Consider the following 26486-nt stretch of genomic DNA (forward strand, 5'->3'; position numbering starts at 1 on the left):
AAATGTCGGAAGGGCCTGGCATTGGCATCGATCTCGGAACAACTTACTCGTGTGTTGGGGTATTCCAGTACGGTAAAGTGGAGATCATTGCAAACGATCAAGGCAATCGAACGACTCCAAGTTACGTGGCATTCACAGAGACCGAAAGAATCGTCGGAGATGCAGCGAAGAATCAAGTGGCCTTAAATCCGGAGAACATTGTGTTTGGTGACTATACCTATGTTAGTCATGACGCCAAAGTCCTGTGTTCAAATTCCGTCAAGGTCAAGTGGGACGACTCATTGATCGGTCATGCGGGCTCCAAGACCGTAGACCACTTTTTTCACTCTGAAGCACATATTCCCACTGGCGGCATTTAAATATTATTCATGAGTAGGACCAGGATTTACATGCACAAAGTTTGAAATATGCGTAATAAATATGCAAAAACATGCAAAGTCTCATTTTTGTAGTGTTTACTATCTTTCTAAAAAATTAAATGTAATAATATGTTAAGGTAGGCGTAGACTATATATATATATTTTTTTTAATTTGACATTAAGATTTAATATCTGCACTTTATTTGATTTATTTACCCTTTTCTGGTTGCAAAACACCTAAAATAGACGCAAGAAGAGCTTGCCACGGTAAGCTGCGCGAACTTTCGGAAACGTTCGGTTGCACTCGACCTCGCTTTAATTCGATTGGCAAACTGTCGACAGTTCTCAGTCGTCTGCTGGCTTGATGTTTCAAGTGAGATTTATCACAGCACATGTAACGTAAGTTGCGGAGTAACTAATAACATAACATTGTTGAAAATACAGAAACACGATTTTTTTACATATAAAATCACTGAATGAAATGACAAAGATGTTATAAGAAATATGTAATCGTGTAATAATTGATATTTGAGATTGTAATAAAACACTAATAATATGTGATTTTATTAAAATGTTCCGGTCAATTAGGGTACTATGGTCGGCTTATTTTAATCTGTATATAGTCTACTCCTTATGTTACGAGCGGAGCCTGTTTCGTTTTTCATAAATTTATAAACGTTATAAATAATTCCCTAGTTTGACTGTGTAACGTTTTATTTGCACTTCCCAATTTAGAGCGAAACGGGGGGGGGGGCATTGTTAAGTACATAGAATGTTATACAGAACTCTGTTATTTAACAAACATACTTTAAACTTTTGATATCAGGGATAAAACGCAGAATATGTAACGCAAACGCTAGCTTCTACCCGCTCTGCACAGCAACACTCCACGATACGAACAGTTCAAGACCGCGCTTTCGAATGCGCCCTGTAATCAGCATTAGGTGATTCATAGCAGCCCTTTAACGAGCATGGCGGCACGAGGACCGAATATCGTTCTCTGCGCATCAGTCAAATGGGCAAGCTTTCTTTGCGCTTCCTCTAGCAACTTCTCAAGGTTCTCTATTGTCATACTTCGTTATCTATTTTCGAAAATTATCGTTCAACGCCACATGAGGTTATTGAACAAAATTTTAGTGTACAAATTATGAGTTTATAAGATTCGGGTTCAAGCAAGCCAAGAGCTTTTACTTTGAGTACCAGGGAATTTTGATAGAAGTATTTCTACTTTTATCTTGACAGCCTCATCAGTAGCCTCTTGTCCTTGGGAAATGTGTTTGAAATGTGTTTTGTTAAGAATTCTACTGCTTTCAATAATTTTTCAAGTGGCATCAAGAACGAACGCACTCATACAAGCCGCACACAAAATACAAAAAAGTCACGTAGGCTATTTGACACTCGGACTTCTGGCGGGATAACTGAGAATAAGTGAAACAGAGAAAAGGTGGGCAGGGGTTGCTGGAATCAGATAGGTAGGTAGGTAGGTACAGTACGATTATTTAGTCCAGACAGTCGCCGCCGATCTGAGCTTGGGTCAGGCGAGTCCATTTAGTTACGCCAAGGGGTGTTTGGGTTGTTCACTCACTTGCCTTCGGGCGATCGGATGTCATGCGTGCGGTAGAGCGGTATGTTTCCAGTACAATTAAGCTGTACTGCATTCCTTTACCAACCGCTCACCCTTATCTCTACTCCGGAACTCTCCCCACTCCTCCTATTACTTCCCCTCTTTCGCGTCGCTGAGCTCTCAGGACTAAATAATCGGTCTGTAGGTAGGTGGATAGGAAAGAATGTTTGTGAAAGTACTTCTTGTGCAGCAGTTCAATGTCTCCATTCTCGACTCAGGGGCAAATGGAACACAAGAAGGGAATGTTTCAGTTTTTCCTCAACTGCGATGTATGCAATGGAGGGGAAAAGGAGCTGACCACCCAACCCCATTTTATCCTGGCTTCGTTGCCTCACGAGTGATGCCTTATTGGTGTCACTTATGTGTCCAAACCTTTCTTCGGACAAATGGTTAAACAACAACCATTCATACGGAAGCCTACACCTGTGAAGTAATGGTCAGCGCGTCTGATCTCGAAACCAGGTGGCCCGGGTTCGAATCCCGCTCGGGGCAAGTTACCTGATTGAGGTTTTTTCCGGAGTTTTCCCTCAACCCAATACGAGCAAATGCTGGGTAACTTTCGGTGCTGGACCCCGGACTCATTTCAACGGCATTATCACCTTCATTTCATTCAGACGCTAAATAACCTAGATGTTGATACAGCGCCGTAAAATAACCCAATAAAATAAAAATTCATACGGAAGAAATAGCCAGTCATTCAGAATCTTATTTTGGTTACAAAATATGCAAATTTGGCGATATATGCAACAAAATTCTGAAAATATGCTACAATATATATATATATATATATATATATATATATATATATATATACACAATAGTCTTATATGCAGGAATGCTGGAAATATAAAAAAAAATATTAACTTTGCATATTCGTCATCACCAGGCTTCGGCCTAGGGACACAGAGTAACCAGTATGAGGTTTTAGAGTACACGAAGCATAAATGACGTCATGACCCGTGTGGAGGGGTGACTGCAACAGCACAGGTGGGTCCGTAATGTGCATTACCGTTGTGTGTATTGCTGCTTGGCTGCGGTACGCGTAACAGGCTTCGGCGTAGGGACATCTGATTGAAGGTTACAACTCACGTTAATACTTAAATACATAGGAATGTACTGTACATACTGCATCTGTACAGGGTGAAATATATTTTGTGTCGTACTGTGACGAACTGTTTACATGTTGAGACACGAAGTAACGACGCGCTCCATCCCCCAGTCCACTCGACCACCACAACACTATCGCCCATGCGTTCTGAACTTCATGCGTTTCTGTGCCCAAGGCCGAAGCCTGGTCATCACAGATGTTTGAAACATGTATAAAACGTTTTTGCATGACTTTCATATGACCAAAAAGATATGCATTTGCATACGAATCCTGGCTCTATTTATAAGGAAAAGAAACTGAAAGTACAGAAATGACCAACTCTGATATTCCTATGGCGTACGTTTCATGAAGCATGTAACAATTTACGCTATTTATTTATTTACTCGGGTGGAGTTACGGTCACAAGGCCTTCTCTTCCACACCACCAGAAATACAATACAACTACAAGAAAGAAGTGTAGGGGAGACTGTTGTACCTTCAAACACTTTTCACAGGTTATTTTTTTTCTGATTTTGGGAAATGAAATTTTTTAAATGAAAATGTGCTTGAAATAGTTATTGAAGATTCCTTTACAACTTCCTATATCTATTTTCCTGTTTGCAGATCTATTGAGGATGGAAAAAATAAAATGACGGGATATGTAATGTGTTTAAAGGTACAACAGGTTCATGTATCTTGGAACATACCCTCTTGTACCTTGGAACACATGGAACATAGGTGGAAATGTAGCTGTAAAAACTCATAATCATATTTAAAATGTATTTGCCATTATAAACCAGTGCAGGCTTCTCTGATTGAGATTTTATTTCTTGGAGGAGCCATAATAGCTTCAACAGCTTTCTTCAAGGCATCCGGATCAATTAAGACATCTTAACTCCAGACTTATTTCGTGGAATGATCTTAAAATAATAAGAAAAAAACAAACAAAAACCGATAGTATCGTGTACCTTGGAACATGTTCCATGGTACAAGATGTTTGCGTTCAAAAGTACAAGAGGGTGCACGTTTAAACAAATATGGGTGCCAAAACTAGAGATTCGTATAAATTATGGAAATTAACATGTCATTACTCACGAGATGATAGGAAACACACCCTTCTTGATTGTTAGTCACAAATACAATTTGATCTCGTGTTAGAACACATATAACAATGAACGAAATATTTACTTACAGTACTTACACTTTGCAATAAATCAAACTGAAACTTCGACCAGAGCTACTTACCGGCTTTCTCTACAATCTACTTCAGTTTAAGTCCTCTAGGTAGCAGCAAAAATGAGAAACAAAAAATGTTCAAGGTGCAACAGTCTCCCCTACATATAAATACATAGGCCTATTGTGTAACATAATGAGGTATGACAAAATGAAAATCACATAAAAAGCAATTGCACATAAGCTACAAATAGAAATTTAAAATGATACAAATTATTCTAACATATTAAGGAATGATACCATGAAAATAAAACAGATAGAACAGATACAGATTCAAATATAACAGTGACACTTTGCTCTAATGTAATTAATAAAAGGAAGATATTAGTAGTATTATTTATTAGTAGTTCAAAAGTACGTAAACTTAACAATTAAAACTGATATATGCACAAATAGTGATTATACACAATAAATGTACAATTTAATAACAAATTTTCTATTATACAACTAATCAATTTATGTCGGTTTAACTTATACTTACTTCTGGTTTTAGTGCAAGTTTTCACCTTATCGCATTTATTTTAAGCAATTAAAACTTCTTTACTTGCTAAGTTTGAAGTTCTCTTTTTTAATTCTATAATAAACAAGTGTACTGTATGTAAATCGTCCCTGCTGCTATATTCATCCAATTATCGTTTACAAATAGACATATTTAAAAAGGAAGATATGCTGTTCTAATCCTGGCACAAAGACCAGAAAAAGTGTTAATGCAACACAATGAATTACTAAAATACTAGAGACAAAACATTTTCAGCATATCTAGAAACTTCTCTGTTACAGTTTTCACGAGATAAAACATAATTTTCTAGTTTAATTTTACAGTGTGACAGTGTTCAACAATCCTTGACATCACCAGGTAAATAATTTCAGAGGCGAGGCAGTGTTACAATGTAGGAGAATGAGTTTAGGGAAGTTCTTTGTAGAGGAATAGAAAGAAGGGATTGATAATGATTTCGTGAAGTAGTGAGGAACTTCTCGATTAAGGAAAGAAGGGAATTTTATTTGAAACAAGTAAGGTCTGAAAGTAAATCCCGAAAAAAACAAAGTAAATGATTATGTCTCGTGACCAGAACATAGTACGAATGGAAATGTGAGAATTGGAAATTTATCCTTTAAAAGGTGGAAAAATTGAAATAATTTGAAACAACAATAACAAATGTAAATGACAATCGAGAGGAAATTAAACGCAGAATAAATATGGTTGTTATTCGGTTGAGAAGCTTTTATCATCCAGTCTGCTCTCAAAAAACTGGAAGTTACAATATATAAAACAGTTACATTACCGGTTGTTCTGTATGGTTGTGAAACTTGAGCTCTCACTTTGAGAAAGGAACAGAGGTTAAGGGTGTTCGAGAATAAAGTGCATAGGAAAATATTTGGAGCTAAGCGAGATGAAGTTACGGGAGAATGGAGAAAGTTACACAATGCAGAACTGCATCGATTGTATTCTTCACCTAACGTAATTAGGAACATTAAATCCAGACTTTTGAGTACGTATGGGTGAATCCATAAATATAGAGCAGAGGTCTGCATCGGACGTTTTCGCTCGAGCGCCAAGTAGTTCATAGCATAATCCGATAGGTAGCGCACATGCATGATGGGTAAAATTGTCGCGAGCGATAAATCCTCGAACGGTATAAGCTGAGCGTTAGACATTCCTTCTTGTTACAGTGATGAACTGTGTAGTAACATCATAGATGTTTATCATTTCAAAACTTTGCAGTGTTTAACTAACCTCTCCATAGTACAACTACAAAACTTGCTTTAAAATGTAATATAAATGTTGTAGGTAAATGTTTCCCCCCCACCCCCACACAGGAGTGATTTTGTTTTTGCCCTATCTGATAGATGTTATTGGATGTAAATGTAATTATTATAAACGGAGAACACAATCACGATAATGCAAGAAATGTATCAAGTTTTCTAATAATAATAATAATAATAATAATAATAATAATAATAATAATAATAATAATAATAATAATAATGTCTAATTATTAGTGTATTAATCTTTGCGTCCGTAACAGTTGTGCAGCATGATTATTCGTTGTATTATATTTTCTGTGACGTTATCTCTGTACTAATATTGTTATTAATCTACTGCTATATCAATAATATTTTGTAAAACGTGTCTACATTGTCGCAGTATATAGGCGGAACACTATGTATGGACCTATCATATTATATATGTGGTAAATCAAATAGGTCTATTGAGTAATTATTAATTAGGAATAATAACTGTATATCGAAGTTTTTCATACTATTTTATTTATAACTTCATGTTACTGTTTTGGTACGTTCCATTAGACGTTTGTCATAAACGCAGAAAATAAAGCCTTAGTTTTACCGTGTGAGCAAAACATATGTGTATCTTATCTGTCGCCTTCCATACAAGACAAGACATGTCGGTGAGATGACCTTGTACTGTGCTTCTATTTATTATGAGCGTATCACGACCGATCTTATCTCACTCGAGCGTGCGACATTCGACCGAGTTCAAGCGAGCGATTTAACTGTGTTAGTTGACTGCGTATAGAGTGTTAGTTGAAAGGCCTGAGGCAATAAGATCTTTGGGGAGGCCGAGACGTAGATGGGAAGATAATATTAAAATGAATTTGAGGGAGGTGGGATATGATGGTAGGGACTGGATTAATCTTGCTCAGGATAGGGACCGATGGCGGGCTTATGTGAGGGCGGCAATGAACCGCATCCATAACATAAAACTGGTCGGTATATATGGAATACCTTTCTTTGCAACCATTACGACTAACATTCTACTTATACTTCAAAATCAAAATTTGACTCAAGTAGACAACATTTTATTGTTTTTTTTACCAGTGTATATTATAATGGTGTGTTTCAATATCTCTCCAAACAATTGAAGGGTTCAGAGCCATAGTGGGCCAAGCGCCATTTATTAAAAACGGAGAAAGCAATGGTTAAATTTAAGTGAATACCACAGTTTAATGAAGATTGACATATGTATATGTATATGTATGAATGTGTATACTTTATATTACTTGCTATTTGTTTGCATTGAATTATGGTAATAACTTCATTTTAAGCCTTGTTTTCTACGATTTTAGTAAATGGCGCTTGGCCCACTATGGTTCTGAACCCTTCAATTGCCTGCAGCAACCACTCTACTTTAGTCGAGAAATATAGAAATGATTGACGCCGGGAGATGTGGAATAATAATGTTCAAATTTATCAATCCACAGAAGTCCCAAAAGTCATTAAAGCAAAAATAAAAAGTTTTCTTGAAACGAATTATGATTTTATTGTGATGTGCGATATTACGAAAAGCACTACTAGATTCACAAAGCTATGTTCTCTTGGTGTTCCAGTAAGGAACATTGTATCGTGTTTCAGATTTGCTACAGTTACATCTTGTAACGTAGAACGAACATTTTCAGGGTACAAATAACATTGTTTTTCTAAACATGGAAGAGTATCTCTTTTGATAAATTGAAAATCTATAGTACTATTAATTTAACAAAACTAGGTAATATAATTTGTTATTCTTATTGTAAAGGTAAATTATTTTATATTGAAAATTACGAATATTCTAATTGCCAATTATTGTCTTTTTATACAAAATTATTTGTTCCTTGTGGGTAATTCCATGCAAAACAGTATGACGAAAAACATTCATATCTCCAAATTTGTTAAAAATTGTACATTCAACTCTTTATGTCGTATTGTATTAATCGTGTACAAAATTATGTTTGCGACAGCTACCGTTTAAATGTAATGGGCAGTTAAAATATTTTTATTTGAGCACATATCTCTATTTTAAATTTGTTTTCTGACCATAAGAATAATTACAAATTTTTTTTAAGATATCGTTAGATAGCTTATAAAATAGGTTATTAAGATACTATAATTCAGTGCAGCTCTAAAAATTGTGTTTAAAGAAAGTCAAAAATATATTTAAAAAAACGCCATTACATAAAATCGAATCCTTCAATTCGCATGAAAAAAAATAAATGACAATTTACTGAGCATTTTCATTAGGCTGTCAAAATTTCATAATGGGGTCTTCAAAAATAAGGAAGTTACAAATTAAAACAACTCGCCGTGTAAAGGGTGATCCATGCCGCTGCGCCATGCGCCATCACTGCTGCTGGTCTCTGCGAGAAGCGTTTCCGCGTTGACGACCGGTTGGCGTCACACGTCTGATTTCAACTAGTTTCGGTACTTCTGGTGAATCAGAATAGGGTTTTATTGCTAACTTTCCATTAACTGGAACCACACAGTGAACACTTTTTGTTCCGGGAACAGTCTTGAGGCCGACAAATCTTTGAGGATTTAGATTTTGTAACTACATCTTGAAGTTTTTGAATGGATGTGAATGACACAATAATTCCCTGTATATTGCATTTTGACCAATAATACAGTCCTTTAGGAGTTGAAATTAGTGTTCCTGGCTTTTGCAGCGATTCGCTTGATTGTACCCCTTACAATGTCACTGGGCCCTTTACCGTGATTAGTTCCAAAGAAATGCCACTCCGCAGGTATTTGAAAATCGTGTTCATGATTGAGTATATTTACGGATTTTTTCTTTCTTATATTCGCTAACTGCTTCATCACTGAAATAATATATTTTAGATATTTCGGTATGTGTTTGTTTCAGATGTTCTACCATTTTCCTTTAAAAAAACATGAACCATTGCACTATCGTGAACTAAGTATTCCGAAATTACTGAAAAACAAAGGTTCTCTAAATTATCACCAACTGAATTTCTGTAATATACTGTGAATGGGTGTATTGTTGCTTGAGAAGTACTCCAATGATGACCTTGTGTAGCATCCTGAATAATGAAACTGTAATTCTCTGAAAAATCATCAATGATAACGAACTCACCGGGCTTTGTTTAATTTTTCAGCTACTTTAAATAATTTGCTTGGGACTTTGCAATGAAGTTGTGTACAGTATCTTGAATTTTTTAAGCCAACCAAGTTATTAATGAAATTTACACAGTCACTTTTCACTAAAATCATATTGGCCCTGTCAGTTGTCGTCCATTCCTTATAGGCCTACTAAATTTCTACTAAATTTCTCTGTAACAATGACGTCAATATTTCTGATAGATTTCTCATAGATACATTTATAGTTCCTTACGTTCAGGAGCATATGCTTCTTCACTCGTTGAATTTCCCGCCTCTGTTTGTAAACATTCTTTTTCGCTTGTTGATTTGTCGACCTTACTTTCATTCCCAGCAACTTCACTAATTATTTCAATTTTTGAAATCTTATGGAAAAAGGGTTCTCAAATAGCATCACCTACCACTAAATGCGGGGCATTTTTACACATGCTACTTGTCACTTTTCTTTTAGAGACTTGTGACGAATGTTTTTAAAGTCCGAAAGTGTTGAAACACCACAGATGACGCCAACTTTTCGTATTTAATTTAGGCATTTTAAACACTTACAACTTACAATGACAGAACAGATCAAAATCGCCGTCTAAACTAAAGGGAAAAGGTTACAATGACAGAACAGAACAGAACAGAATCACCCTCTAAACTGAAGGGAAAAAGTTGCGCTGAGATTATAACACGAAAAAAAAAACAAACTTTCACGTGAAATCTATTAGCGTACAGTTGAGCGGATATCGCAACATCTAGCATTTGTCATATCGATCGCTAAGCGCGTGTGTGGATGTCTGGTATGAGCGCGTGACGTAGCCTAATACACTGGACGCGACTTTGATCCTTAATGCAACATTTGCAATTCTGGTTTATATAATATTTCCCAAACTATTAGAGATCCCATCATAAAAAATTTTGTAATAGATTAAGAAATTGTTTATCTCACCGTAAAAAATAGAGCATGGTAAAAAATATTCGATTTTAAAATATTAACATTTCTTTATTTTACTGTTAGTTTTAATACATGCTCGAAGTAAAAATCCATAATAACTCAGAAGTAAGTTTAAATATATACAGCCATCATTGTATTGGCACAATTTTTACGTTGATACAATGAAGCATGTAATTTTAATAATATTTTTAACAACTGTCTACATATCAACTCCCCGAATATTTCACCCTTCATTACTTTTGAAGCATTGGTGAGATGAAGTTCATATTAGACCATTTAACTATTTATTATTATGAAATTCATTTACTAGAATATTGAAAATATCCAGAACTTGACATTACAGATTTTAAAAATTTGTATGGAATCACCCTTGTGTTTCTTATTATAAGACAACTTTGGTTACCACCCGACTATACATGTTTGTTTTTCTGGTTTATTGACGTTGAGAGCTGCGTTACTACTGCTCATTCAGTAGATACATAGTCCAAGCTCACACAACTTAATATTTTCGGTAGGAACTACCTGCCTCTGGTGATAAAGTGGTAGTAGTAGTGGTGATGGCGGCGAGAGCAGCAGCAGTAGCAGCAGTACAGGCTGTATAAATGTTTTATAAAATATGTGAACTTTATCTTGATACTTAGCTGTTTGTTCCACCAGATTATATCGCTTAATGCAACTTGGAATTTAGATGTTTTTGTTACTTCTTACCTCTCTCGTAATTTTATTTCCATTGCTAGTGATATTTATTCCTAAATAATTAAACTGCATTAATTGTTTCAAGAATTTATTCTGGATCAATAATTTGTATCTTAGAGGTTCTCTACGTATTGCAACTGTTCTTGTCTTTTCAGTTGAGCTCTTCATATTAAATTATTTAGCTGTGAATTCAAATGTCTTTGAATATCATCCTTGCCTTTCGCCAAAATCGCTGTACCATCTGCACAGCCAATTACTTTTATTTGTACTTTTCATAATCAATATCTTTTACCTATAGTTCGGATCAGCTTACTTAATACCTTAAGGGTAAAACCTAACCATTTTTCCCCTATCACTACATAATGCTAGTGTATTATAGTGATTTTCTAGCACTCATGTTTAATTTTCTATTACCAACTTCGTTTCGAATTTCGAGTACTAAAAAAATACTGCAACTGGCAGTTATTTTCTGTTAAGTTGGCAACAATAATCTCGGTCTGCAGTGAAGGAAACTACCTAGGCTTGTGAGTGAATAATTAATTAGTAATATTAGTATAAATATTAATATCAATACACAATTCAGTTCTGTTGCGTTGTGATTCCAATTCAACTCTATATTCAGGTAAGTGTAATTAAATAAGATATAGCTTATGGTGTGAAACAAGACGTAAATATATTTAACATTTAAATAAATTTTTTTCGTGTTTAGTTATTTATTAAAATGTCCAAGAGAGGAAATATTATGGTAGCGACTTCTCCAAGAAAGGAAGTGACTGTAAGTATTTTAAGTAGTATATACATTTCAAAGTGGTGTTCTGTTTCCGGAATTCATACTAATCACTTCACGTGATCAATTACATTTTTAGGTCTCATGAATAATAAACTGTTTAGTTAAAACAATGAATTTAATGTCCCGGACCAAATAAATGTTAATACTAGATCATACTGATCCTAAGTACCAACATAGTATGCGAGAAGTTCAGGAGGAAAATATACTACACCGTGTCTCTAAAGCAAGTCCCACTTTCAGTAATTTATAGCGCATAGCCTGGCGGACAATTTATGTTGAATCAGGTGACATCAGCGTATAGATATTATACAGTATGGACACTTCGCGTCGATACCTTGATATAGCAGGACTGATTTCAATGACCTTCAAACCAGCTTGAGCGTGAGATTCTGCTTCCTCCCTGGAGTTGGCGCTGACATCACACCAGCTAGCAGTCGACACAGCGGAAATATAACACATACAATTATTAATACACCTAGGTACATTATATACTCAAATGAAATAAATTGAACCATGAAATAATAAATCCGTCATTAACTGTAATATCTAGACTCTAGAGTTCCTTTATAATGAGAGTTGAGACGTTGAATCCAACAACAATTAAAATATGCAATGATTTGATAGCACTGAAAATGGAAAAACAAAACTCTTATGAGAAGTAAAACCATATACCTATATTATATTATATACAAATATTAAACGAATTTGATACATAATTTTATAATGTATTATATTATTTTATAATATAATTTATTATGTCTGAAATATAAATAATTATTATTGCAACTAATTTGTCACTGAGAAATAAGGAAAAGCTGTTAACTCGAATTTATTTGAAACAAAGCGTTACTGGATTATGCAATATGGTAGGTGATGTTTGGATCCTACGTTTCAACTCTATAACTCAATTATTATCTTAGCGTATGCTCGATTACAATAACCTCTAGCTCTTGAAAGTGGAACTAAACGCCGGCGCACAGAGAAACAAAATATAGGAAAATTCGCTCAGTGTCTAGTCTTTATACTCCCTATTCGCTGGTGTGATCTTAATTTAATTACAGTTTCCATGATTGACCACAAGTGGCGCTGTGCGCAACAATCCAACAATGGCGTTTAGTGGTGCTGAAAAATAATATTGCGTCTTTTAATTCGATAAAAATGATTATGACAAGCAATTGCAACGCTCTTTTCGGACGAGATATGTAAAGGAGACACTCAACAGGAAGGTGATAAAGAAGTGGCATCATCAGTTATTCACGACTGGTTGTTTATGCTCTAATGAATGTGTTGAGCGTGTACAGGAGTCTTTTCAGTCCTTGAAAGCTTAGCGGACAGCCTCTCGTGAGCAGGGAATACCGCACCAGGCAGTGTGGAAGGTGCTACATGTCACATCGCAAACTGTACGGCCCGTTTTCTTTGATGAAGTCTACAGTCACTGGTATAACCTACCTCGACATGCTCCAATCGTAGTTAATGCTTCAACTGAATAAAGATTCCAATGATTACCTGTACCAACAGAATGACTCACCTCTCCACTATCAATGTGAAGTTCGTGACTATCTCAATCTCACACTTCCTCAACGTTGGACAAGACAAGTAGGAGACATGGACAACGCTTACATGAAATGGCCGCCACGATCTCCTGATTTAACCTCCTGCGATTATTTCTTGTGCGGTAAATGAAGGACAAAGTTTACGTGCCACTTCTACCACGAAACCTGCAGGTTCTACGAATGAGAATTGAAGAAGTCGCAGTCACGGTGATATCTGACATGTTATCCAGAGTCTGGTAGGAGTTGGAATATCGCGTCGATATTTTGTCGCGTCACACATGGCGCTCATATAATGGAACAATAACATATCGCACCATATGAGGCATGAAACGTTGCCTAAGATTAAGTACTATTTAAATAAAAATAATACTAAAGTGGGACTTACTTTAGAGACACGGTGCATTTAATAAATTACTGAACCATTTAGAAAACACCTCGCAACATAAAGATGAGATGTGGTAAATAAGTAAGACATTGTTATTATTAATTACTATATTATTATTATTTATTTATTTATTTCAGTACGTAGAATTGTGATTTTAACCTCTTTGTTGATTCTGGTATTAGTTGGCAACACTGAAGGGACTGCCAAATTAGACTTTTAGGAACTACTCTTACATGGTCTTCACTATATGCATACTTATGAAATATCAAAAGCACATGTATCTAACAACAAAATTGTTTCAGTGAATTTAGCAATGCCTATGAACTTATACTCGTATCTCCACTCGAAAACTTCTGCGAGCAAGTATGTTTAGACTTAAAGAAACCCAGCTACATGAATAAAAGTTTATAAACTGATCCAACCTTGAAAGACAGACCAAGCGGTGATGTAATTTCAAATTAGTTCTTCAGATATAGAGTAAGGAGTGCCATAGACAGTGCCGGCGAACTAAATTGTGTCTCTAAATTATTGGCTTGTCTGTGGTTAACGTGGAATTATTGGAACGTACTATATTTTTCAATGACATTTTCATTGATTAGAGTGTACAGTTGTCAAAAAAAAAAAAGTGGCCGCACTCGTGAACAGCGAATATTTTCAAAGTCCACTTCGGGTCGCGGCGATGTTACACGAGGCATGTGCTTGTACAAGCAGTTCTGGAACTATGAAATTGTTCCATATCTGCGCCTCGTAGACCAGCGGTAGAGTGCTTGTTTAATGATTCAAAGGTTGTGGGTTCGGGCCTTATTCAAGTTTTCATTTTATTTTTTAATCGTTCTTTAGCGATGTAAATGATATTCAAATTATCATTTATATCCAGTTATCGTTCTCGATGGATATCACGTTATTTATATTTTGTTATCGTTCTTTAGAGATATGAATAAAATTCAAGTCATCATTTGTATTCTGTTATCGTTTTATAACGATATGAATAATAATTATTATTATTGTATCTCCAATGGGGGTTAGCCCTATTTTACATATGTATGTTAGGGCTATAGTTTTATACACAAAAAAGATAAGTATAAAAAGAAATGGAAAAGCAAATTAAATTAGCTTACGCGATGTAAACAAAACATAAACAATCCGTAAATTAGGCATTGCGATTGCAAAACAAATATCAGTTATCAATTTGAAACATACAAAAACATTAACAACACACATACGTAACACTTCTAGAATACAAATATGCAGCTTTCCGTACCATACATCATAAATTAATACACAATAGTCACACAAACACAATGAAACTATAATTACGACATTGCGACGACATCAAGCATCCCATTACTGACTCACATACATAACAAATCAAGCATCCGTTGCAACACATACACATCAACATAGTAACCACACTTTTAAAAGTTACAAATTTGGCTCCAAGAAGAATAAATAGGACACTGTTACTAATTACTATTCTTCTACAATTTCTTAAATACATCTGTAATAAATCTGTGAAATTCCGATATGAATAATATTCACGTTTTTTATATTGTTATCGTTCTTTAGCGATATAAATAATATTCAAGTTATCATTTATATTCTGTTTTCCTTCATTAGCATTATAAAATAATATTCAAGTTATTTATATTGTTATTGTTCTTTCGCAATATAAATAATCTGTATTTTATGTAGGTAATTATTATAACACAAATAAACACCTTTCTTTGTAAAATAGGTTATTTTATTTAGATAATTAAATACGTATTATATAATATCGTATATTAATTAAACAAACCGATATTTATCATTTATATTCTGTTATCGTTCTTTAGTGATACTGTATAAATAATATTCAAGTTATTTATATTGTAATCGTTCTTTAGCGATATAAATAACATAAATTTAATATTATGTTTGGAAAAATCCAGTTGCATAATACTGGTATTAGTTTTTCTTTTTGTATTATTACATTATACTATCTTGAACCACAATAAAATGAAAAGGAGTAACGAGGAATTGAACCTGAGACGTTGACATCTAAATTTCGACGTTCGTCCGCTGAGCTACGAGGGCAAAAGTGTGGAAACATTTTCGGAAAAATTGGCCCAATCACACTCTAAGATTTTCTGATGATTCGTAGAAGCTAGTCCAGGATGCGGGGGGCGGAGGCTAATTAAGAGTTCCCGGTCTCTGATCGGGTCAAACATCCTGATAGAATTAATATTTAACCCTTGCCGTGACTTTCGGTGAAGTACGGAGGATCCAATTAGTCAAATCCACTTTCCTCATCTCCACGCTTGGGCCCCCTGGAATTTAATAAGATGCGAAAGAGATAGTAGTGTGCGGAAAGCAACGGGATGTTACCGCATTTAGACCTATCCTTCCCAAGAAAAACTGCAAACATGAACAAAGGAAGCTTTTAATAGAAGAAGAAGGATCTTCTGCGGACCTCTGGAAAAAGAACTAAGGAAGATACTAGTGAAGTGCTTTGTGTGGAGTGTGGCATTGTATGGGGAAGGAACATGGACATTACGACGAAATGAAGAGAAACGAATTGAAGCATTTGAAATGTGGATGTGGAGAAGAACGGTGCGTGTGAAGTGGACAGACAGAATAAGAAGTAAAATTGTGTTTGAAAAAGTGAGTGAAGAAAGAATGATGCTGAAACTGATTAGAAAGAGAAAAAAGAATTTTTTGTGTCTCTGGTTGAAAAGAATAATAGACGACATTAGGATATGTGGATCATATGCGGAGACTAAGAGGAATGCAGAAAATAGGAAAGATTGGAGATTGCTGGGTTTGCAATGAAAGACCTGCCCATGGACAGAACACTTATGTATGTGGGTATGTTCAGAATGCCTGGAATATCGTGTCTAAGAACAGTCGCTATTTTCAAAGACTAGTCAATTCCATGCCCACTCGACTGCAAGATGATCGAAATAAGAGGAAGATAGACTAAATATTGAATTGTGGCTTTTTGTTTTGTTTTTTGAACGCTTAATTGTTTGAATGTTTTAAGGCCGACGCCAGTAAATTTGTTTTGTTTATGCCACGAAAGATATTTTAATTGAGAATAAAATCTTTTTTCTTTCCATTTGCAGCCACAATATCATGGTATAATATATTAATGGACCTGATGTTAATTACTAAAATAATCGTAAAAGAGAAAGGAACCATTATGTATAGTTTGTCTCTCTCAAAAACAGAACAAAAAAGAACATGAAAAGCACAAGTTTGTAGTCGAACGCAGGACCTCAGGAATAAGAGGCCTAAACGCTACCATTACGCTATCGAATAACACACAAAATACTTCAATTATAACTGTAGATGTCAGGCAACGTGGTCCAACAACATGTAACATCGCCTGTCTCCGAATTGTAGCGAAGATACCCGAAGAGAACTTTGTTTCAGGAGAGCGGCCACTTTTTCTTTTGACAGCTGTACATGATTTGAGTATACTTGGTATAAGAAAATAATTTTCCGAAAGAGAATTGTAGAATGAAGGCCTAAGGTTTGTTCATGTTTAACATTTCGGTAATCAAACGTATATGTTATTGTTTATCGCCTTATTTTATACCTTATAAACTGTTAAAATTAAAGAGAGAAATATTCTCTGGTTATTGTTGGCCAAGAGACAATCCAGGGCTGCACTGAAACAGTAGCGCTTACGAGTACTTTCAACTGCTTACTTGTCTGCATTTTCAGATGTGAAGCGCATCATTGGCAGGCGATTTGATGACCCCGCATTGCAGACCGACATGAAACACTGGCCTTTCACTGTTATAAAGGAACAAGAAAAACCAAAAGTCCGAGTCAAATTTAAGGGCGAGACTAAAACTTTCTATCCTGAAGAGATTTCCTCTATGATATTGGGAAAAATGAAAGAGACAGCGGAGTCCTTCCTAGGACGGGAGGTGACGTCTGCTGTGATCGCAGTGCCGGCCTACTTCAACGACTCTCAGAGGCAGGCGACCAAGGATTCAGGGCGGATAGCTGGACTTCACGTGCTTCGCATCCTCAACGAGCCCACCGCGGCTGCCATAGCTTACGGGTTGGACAAGAAGGTGTGATTTGTTTGTAGAACTGACTGCCTACGAACCAACAGTCAATATTAAGTTCCGTATTTTGTAAATCTAAAACATTCAAATGGGACTGTGAGGTGTGTTATAGGTTTTAAAAATATCAATAGGGCTTTTCTAATTTTTTATAGAGTAGGGAAAGTTTCCATCTTATCGTTATGTATAAAACATTATGTTAGCGTTGGATATCCTTGTTGTGCCCCTTCATTACTGGACAATTATATTTTTGTTCTATTTCACTTCTTACACTAATGTTGTTGTTGTTTTTTAATGCCAGGCGTTTGACAATAAAGTCATTTGACCTCTTGCACTCCAATATTTTTCAAAGATATTATCATGGCCAGCCACTGAAGCACAGATTTTGAGGTGTTCCGAATCCATTTCTTGGTTTGAGTTGCACAATGGGCAGTTAGGGGACTGATATATTCCAATTCTATGCAGGTGTTTGGCCAAACAATCATGGCCTGTTGCCAATCTAAATGCAGCTACAGACGATTTTCGTGGTAAATCGTGAGTTAACTGTGGATTATGATGCAGAGAGTTCCATTTTTTCCCTTGAGACTGTGTTATCAAATTTTGTTTGTTGAAGTCAAACTATGTGGATTTAATAAATCTTTTCACAGAGTAATACGTAGATTTAGTAACAGGTCTGTAAGTGGCAGTGCTGCCCTTCTTTGCTAATGCATCCGCATTCCCATTTCCCAGGATTCCACAATGGGATGGTATCCATTGGAATACAATTCTTTTATTGAGTGATATTAATTGAGAGAGCATTTTAGTTATCTCTGCTGTTTGAGATGAAGGTGTGTGTTTAGAGACAATTGATAGAATAGCTGCTTTGGAGTCTGACAATATAACTGCATTCTTAAATTTATTGATGTGAAATAGAAGATTCCTGAGACTTTCACTTATTGCAATGATTTCTGCATCAAAACTTGTTGTTCCATACCCAAGAGATCTATAAAGTGAGAAGAGACAGCACGCAACACCTGCACCGGCACCTTGTTCTCTGGAGATCAAGGATCCGTCAGTGTATAAATGAAGCCAGTTTTGTGGAGGGTACCTAATATTAATTGTCTTTAGTATTTCAGTGTTTACTTCTGATTTCAGTATTTGTTCTGTTTAATTTAGATTATATTCTATATTTAATAGAGTTAAAGTGTTTGGTTTAATTTACACTAATGTTATTATAACACGGTGTACCCCAAGGCTCAATTTTGAGACCTTTATTGTTTATTATTTATGTTAATGATCTTCCCGACTATATTCGGGATGGATGTTCTGAGTCTTTCATGTTTGCTGATGATTTAGCCGTTAATACTATTCATAAAAATAGTGACATATTGTCTATGGAACTTGCTGATGTATCAAGTAGGGTTGTTGATTGGTGTAGTGCGAATAACCTTATGATTAATTCTAACAAAACTGTTAAATTAAACTTTGGTATTAATCGTCTTACTACTGTTAGTAATACTGCTGTTAGGTTTCTGGGCACCTTTCTTGAGCCTAGAATGGGATGGAAAACTCATGTTGACTATGTTGCTAAGAAATTAAGTAAAGGCCTATATATGTTATGATTGTTAAGGAATACTTTACCTAACAAAGTATTGTTTACAATATTTCATAGCCATATACAAAGTCATTTAAATTATGGTATTATTCTTTGGGGTCACCATACTTCTGCTCAAGCTCTTTTCATATTACAAAAGAAAGCTTTAAGATTAATTTATGGAGTACCAAATACGACTCATTGTAAACCTCTTTTTATAAGGTCACAAATCTTGACATTGCCGTCTATGTATGTATTGGCCTGTCTTCTTTATATTCGGAAGAACATTAATAATTATATAGTATGTACTGTACTTATGTTCATAAATATTCTACAAGAAATAATACAAATTTATATATTGACAAATGTAAATACAGTATTACTCAAAATAGTTTTCTATTCTTTGCTTTTAAATTATTTAATAGTCTACCTGTGGATATATGGAATCTTCCATTCCGAGTGTTTAGGACAAGGATTAGGACTATATTATTGGCAAATCCATTGTATGATGTCGATGAGTTTTTTAATATTCATGTATCTTAATTTGTATCCATTGCATGATATCATGTATTTTAAATTGTATATAATGATGCCATACATGTTCCACATGTTTTTGCAAAATAAACTATCTATCTGTGTCGGTCCGATTATGCAACGGTTTGTTACTGTGATAACACCCGGCAATTACTATGCTCATGTTCATGTAGGCTGGAATGTTTTATTCTCGATTGCAGAGTTAAAGCTTTAAATCCTCCTCTTTCACTCAACCAGCCTCAATCAATGCATCAGAGACACAATGCAATACATATTTAAATTATAAGTACACAGCCCTCCAAAAAAAAAAAAAAACCGTGAGTTTTTTTTTTTTCACAGAAACCCCATTTAAATGTGGAAGAATGACATTTTCTTCTACTATATCATCACAGTATTATAAAAGAATAATTTCTACTCAGGTTCTGAGCTTTAACAATGCTTACATAAATGTACCTTTCCCTACAAAACTACAGAGTGATTTATATAGAACTGACACATTTCTTTCTTTAATTATTCCGTTGGAAATTAATTCAATGACCCAATTTTAGCACCAAATAAGGCAGAATGTTCTGGAGTTTCGATTCCTTGTCACTAGATGCGCAGATGTTTATGTTTTATTCCTATTGTTGGCAGCACTGACCCAATTTTAGCACCAAATTAAGCAGAATGTTCTGGAGTTTCGATTCCTTGTCACTAGATGCGCAGATGTTTATGTTTTATTCCTATTGTTGGCAGCACTAGATGCGCAGATGTTTATGTTTTATTCCTATTGTTGGCAGATGTTTTCGACATTTTGTGTCAACGTGAAAATGCAGTACACATTAAATCAACGACTCTTCCTTGTGAAGCAATACTAGATTACGAATTCAATTACAGCTACTCAAAGGGTATATCAGAGAGAATTTGGTGTTTGCAATCCTCCCAAAAGAAACACAATAGGTCTACTGGGACTGGTAAACAAATTGGAAACAACTGGATCTCTGGTGAGTGAAAAGGGCAAGCATTGTTCATCTAGGCTTCCCACGGTTGTTGTTGACGTAAGAGCATGACTGGAGCAGTCACCCAAAAAATCATTAAGACGTTTGTCGCAGGAGACAGGGTACACCTACTCAATGTGTCAGAGAGCTGCGAAAAGTGCAGGCCTAAAGCCATATAGAGTTACGGTTGTTCATCAGCTACAGGAACCAGATAAGGATAAAAGATTGAATTATTGTCGTTGGTTTCAGACGTTCATTGTGCAAAATCCTGCCATATTGTCCATCACAGGGTTCACAGATGAAGCATGGTTCCATTTATACGGTTATGTGAACTCACAGAACTCACGCCATTGGGCCATCGAAAATCCACATGTCATCCATGAAGCACCTATGCACCCGGTTAAAATCGGAGTTTGGTGCGCAATATCCGCACAGAGAATAGTGGGGCCAATTTTTTTTAACCAGACTGTGAACACTGCAGAGTACCGACTGATTTTCATGGATTTTGTTGAGCAACTGGACGATGTAGAGCTGAGTCAAGGATATTTTCAGCAAGATGGCGCTACATGCCATACATCAAATGAATCCATGGAACTAAGTGCAAGTTTCTTTGACGACCGAATAATTTCCAGGAACCTGTGGCCACCGAGATCTCCGGATTTGACAACGCCGGACTTCTTTCTATGGGGTTACTTAAAAGACAGGGTTTACGCCACACGTCACCAGACATTGGACGATCTGAAGCACAACATCACACAGGAGATTCAAGCTATTGACAACAGAGTCTTCCAACGAGTGGCCAGTAACATGGAACGACGTGTTGAGTTGTGCCTTATGCAGGATGGAGGACATTTTAAACATTTGGTATAGAGGTAAATAATCTCCCAAAATTCCTCTACATTTTAGGTATAATAAGTTGTAGCTAGCACAATTCGTTTTGAAACAATTAATGAAAGAAATGTGTCAGTTCTATATAAATCACTCTGTAGTTAATCTACATGGTAATATAATTAGGTACGTTCACGAGCAAAATTGTAAAACTAGCTCGATTTTATCAATTTTTAAAACTAATATACTTTTATAAAAATTCTACCGAGGAAAACCTGAAATTTTCAACACAAACATACATCTAAATCTTGTAATACTTATTATATCAATGTAAAAGTGCTACCATTAAGTCATTATATGATGTGCAATAAGTATGCCAAATTTCAGCTCTGTAACACAGTTTCTGAGATATAGGTGCATATATACATAAAACATGTTGTTTTAAGAAAATTGCGTTTAAAAATTAACATCAATTTCTGACTTACTTACAAATCTGCACTAATTATAATATTACCACTACTACGTGTTTAGGCTTACATCATTACTGTTATTTACAACACTATCACTACCGGTATTTATATCCTGCACAACGTTTTCACTTTCATGTAGGTTGGAAAGTTTTCTGTCTGAGGAACTGGACACTGAAAGGCAGAGTCCTTTCCCTCCATGTGGATTAGTAGATGGAATTTGGAGGTTATATTCTTCATTATTCTTCTTAGTGTACTGATTACCACGAAATTTACGTTTCTTACAATAGCTATTACTTCTACACAATTTAAACGCTTATTGTGATCACGAACACGAATTATATAACACAATAACACTGAAGAATTAACTCGAACGTTAAATAAACTGTTATTTATTTCAAAATGTAAACACAAGAAGCCATGACATTCATTTCAAGTAGAGCAACAGGGCTGACAATAGCTGTGCTACAAAGAAACGAATTTCCCCGAAAATTCTATCATCATAGCAAGCAGAGAAATTCACATTTCAGTGAAGAGGCTTGACAGTACTTATTTAATGGGACGCCCGCTTCAATTAAAATCTCTTCTTTGAAGGCTAGACACATCGCAACATTATAAAACTATATATATATATATATATATATATTCCTGATCAGGAAGGTTCAGAGAATTTATTTCCTTTAAAAACAAAAAACTCAGTATTTTGATGATTCGGAGTACCTTGTCACCTTAAGACGTTTATTTCTTTAGAAAAAACTAAAGGCCACCGGCATAGCTCAAGCGGTAGGCTCATTTGTCTGCTTATCAGGAGCTGCGCTAGGACTGATTAATTTTCCGATGAGATTTTCCCGAACTGTAAGGCAAATGCAAATCAAACTTTCAAGTATAACTCCCTGTAAAGTTGATTTGAATAATTTCGAGGGAAAAATTGTTCCGGGGCGGGCATCGAACCCTGGACCTTTGGTTAAACGTACCAACGCAAGGGAGTTATACTTGAAAGCTTGATTTGCATAACATACGTCACTGTTCGTTAACAGAAAACCACAATTTAAGTCACACAAAGTTAGTGTGCATTCAATGTTGGTTGCTTGACGGTTATCAGCCCATTTTGAGGTCTGTGGATATAGAGAGAAAAATTGGATCGGTGTCTAGTAGAGTTCCCGGGTAGCTCAGCTGGCAGAGCGTTGGTACGTTTAACCAAAGGTCCCGAGTTCGATGCCCGACCCCGGAACAATTTTTCCCTCGAAATTGTTCATGTTAGGCAAATGTTACGTAATTAAATGGTGAATCCTCGACCCCAATCTTTCAAATGGAATTTCGATCACCAATTCCATCGACGCTAAATAACCTAATAGTTGATGCAGCGTCATTAAATTACGTGTTTAAAAGGATAACTGAAAGTCAACATAATTAACGTAGAGTGCAAATTGGCATGTCTGGATGTACTCAATAATAATTACAGGTTATTCTGTATTGTTGTGAAACTTGGACTCTCACTTTGAGAGAGGAACAGAGGTTAAGAGTGTTCGAGAATAAGATGCTTAGAAAAATATTTGGGACTAAGAGGATGAAGGTACTGGAGAATGGAGAAAGTTGCACGATGTAGAACTGCAGGGCGAGACGTAGATGGGAAGATAATATAAAAATGGATTTGAGGGAGGTGAGATATGATGGTAGAGACTGGATTAATCTTGCTCAGGATAAGGACCGATGGTGACTCATGTGAGGGCTGCAATGAACTCCGGGTTCCTTAAAAGCCATTTGTAAGTAACTAAGTAATGATAAGTTGAATCACTATCCTTACCATAATTTATTTTCAGCCGAAGGGAATATTGGTATTGTTATGAAGCTCTTTTAAGTTATATTAAGACTGGAATAAATAAATCTACAATCGGAATAAAAAATAAAAAATGTAAAAATTTGAATAAAAAACAAGCTAACTCTTTTGAAAGGACGTGATATTTTTCATTCACGTATGAAAAAATTTCCCGGTAATGAATACTTAAAATCTGAATACATCAAAGTTCGGAATAAAGTTACTAAAGAGAAACGACAACTAAAGTGTAATCGTTTGTTGTGGAATACATAGCAAGATTTCCTTTATGACATGCTCGTTTTAAAACTTATTCATTCTGGAACTTCCTTTGTATAAAAATATTATCAGCGAAATAAGTTGTTAAATTAATAAAATATTTATTAAATAATTGGAATAAGAACAAGTTGATTATTCATTCAATTATGAAACTATAAGTTATTAATTATAAATAGTAAGAATTATAAAATTTAAAGCTATTAAATTTATGTCACACTTATTTATTAAATTCTTTTTGTGAATATAATCTTATTCTGTACGTAAGCCTATAAATGATAATTACCCTTGAGCTTTTCTAATCTCAGTAATATTGATGGTACAGACCGATTATTTAGTCCTGACAGCTCAGCGACGCGAAAGAGGGGAAGTAATAGGAGTAGTGGGGAAAATTCCGGAGTATAGATAGGAGCGAGTAGTCAGTAAAGAAATGCAGTACATCTTACTGTACTGGAAACACATCGCTCTACGGCACACGTGACATCCGATCGCTCTGAAAGCAAGCGACTGACTAACCTGAACACTCCTTGGCGTAACTTAATGGACTCGCCAGACCCAGGCGCACATTGTCGGCGACTGTAGACTAAATAATCGTACTGTACATACTGAAACTAGTTTCGGGTGTAGAATCCTACTGCAATAGCCTCTCGGTGAACGGAGGTGTCTTAAATTTAGAAGACTGCAACTCAATTAAGACTCTTTAATTGTTCATTATTCTGAGTCATAGAATATCAAATCTTATTGGGTATTCATATGTTGCTTACTTACAACATCATGAGAAAAAATACCAGTAATTAACCAAAAGCCCACACCTGTGGAGTAACGGTCAACGCGTCTGGCCGCGAAACCAGGTGGCCCGGGTTCGATTCCCGGTCGGGGCAAGTTACCTGGTTGAGGTTTTTTCCGGGGTTTTCCCTCAACCCAATATGAGCAAATGCTGGGTAACTTTCGGTGTTGGACCCCGGATTCATTTCACCGGCGCTAAATTCAGACGCTAAATAACCGAAGATGTTGATAAAAGCGTCGTAAAATAACCTACTACTACTTAACCAAAATGTGTACCAACAGGGTGCCGCCGAACAAAACGTTCTGATTTTCGATCTTGGAGGGGGAACGTTTGATGTCTCCATCCTGACAATTGCAGACGGCGTCTTTGAAGTAAAGGCTACTGCCGGAGATACGCATCTCGGCGGAGAAGACTTCGATAACAGATTAGTATCATTCTTTGCTGAAGAATTCAGTCGCAAGTACAAGAAGGGTCTGCAAGGCAACAAGCGCGCGCTCAGACGGCTGAAAACGGCATGCGAGAGAGCGAAGCACACCCTTTCCTCGTCGACTCAGGCCTGCATCGAGATCGACTCGCTGCATGAGGGTATCGACTTCTACTCCTCGATTACTAGAGCGCGCTTCGAGGAGCTGAACAGGAACTTGTTCAAAAGTACTCTGGAGCCAGTGGAGAAAGCCCTACGCGACGCCAAGCTCGATAAGACAAACATCCACGAAGTGGTGCTGGTTGGAGGCTCCACGCGCATCCCCCGTATCCAGAGCTTGTTGCGGGACTTGTTCGACGGCAGGGAGCTCAACAAGTCTATCAATCCTGATGAGGCTGTGGCCTGTGGCGCGGCGATACAAGCGGCAGTCCTGACCGGCGACAAACACGAAAAAGTACAGGACTTGCTACTGTTGGACGTGAGACCTCTGTCCCTCGGCGTCGAGACTGCTGGTGGCGTCATGACAGTGCTGATAAACCGCAATACCACGATCCCCACTCACCAGACGAAGATGTTCAGCACCTGCTCCAACAACCAGTCCGGTGTCTTGGTTCAAGTGTACGAGGGAGAACGAGCGATGACGAGAGACAACAATCTCCTGGGCGTGTTCCAACTGGAGGGCATCCCCCCAGCGCCTCGCTGTGTCCCCCAAATCGAGGTCTCTTTCGACATTGACGCAAATGGCATCATGAATGTATCAGCTGTTGAGAAGTCAACGGGCAAGGGGAACAGGATCGTGATCGCCAATGACAAAGGATGCCTCACCAAAGGGCAGATCGACCGCATGGTTCAGGACGCGGGGACATACCGCCAAGAAGATGAGCGTTATCGGGAGCGCATCAGCGCTAAGTACCTGGAGTCGTACTGCTTCAACATGAAGAAGACCATCGAAGTGCCAGCGACGGCCGACAAGATTTCAGCCAGCGAGAAAGAGAGAATGCAGAACAAGTGCAACGAGACGATCCGCTGGCTTGACATGAACAAGGAGGCCAGTAAAGTAGAGCTGCAGGAAAAGCAAAAGGAGTTGGAGAGTGTGTGTGTGCCCATCTTCAAGAACTTTTATCAAGGGGCTGCTTCTGGTCCTGCTGTGGACACGGAGAAAGGCGCGCAGGGACCCAATATTGAAGAGGTTGACTAA

General features: G+C 36.5%; 1 protein-coding gene across 1 annotated transcript; it reads left to right on the top strand.

The window, feature by feature from the left end:
- Window positions 1-26486, top strand: LOC138691410 (heat shock cognate 71 kDa protein-like). The gene is made up of 3 exons (XM_069813322.1): window positions 1-207; window positions 17260-17618; window positions 25146-26486. The coding sequence occupies exons 1-3, from the start codon at window positions 3-5 to the stop codon at window positions 26484-26486; spliced, it is 1905 nt and encodes a 634-aa protein (XP_069669423.1). The 5' UTR covers window positions 1-2.

Source organism: Periplaneta americana, chromosome 16 (assembly GCF_040183065.1).
Source record: "Periplaneta americana isolate PAMFEO1 chromosome 16, P.americana_PAMFEO1_priV1, whole genome shotgun sequence".
In the NCBI taxonomy this organism is placed as follows: domain Eukaryota; kingdom Metazoa; phylum Arthropoda; class Insecta; order Blattodea; family Blattidae; genus Periplaneta; species Periplaneta americana.

Bases quoted from the DNA above. Each gene is read 5' to 3' on its own strand.
- LOC138691410 (XM_069813322.1), top strand. From the start codon at position 3: ATGTCGGAAGGGCCTGGCATTGGCATCGATCTCGGAACAACTTACTCG. The intron at 208-17,259 runs GTGACTATACCT...CTGCATTTTCAG, and splicing joins TCCGGAGAACATTGTGTTTG to ATGTGAAGCGCATCATTGGC. The intron at 17,619-25,145 runs GTGTGATTTGTT...GTGTACCAACAG, and splicing joins CTTACGGGTTGGACAAGAAG to GGTGCCGCCGAACAAAACGT.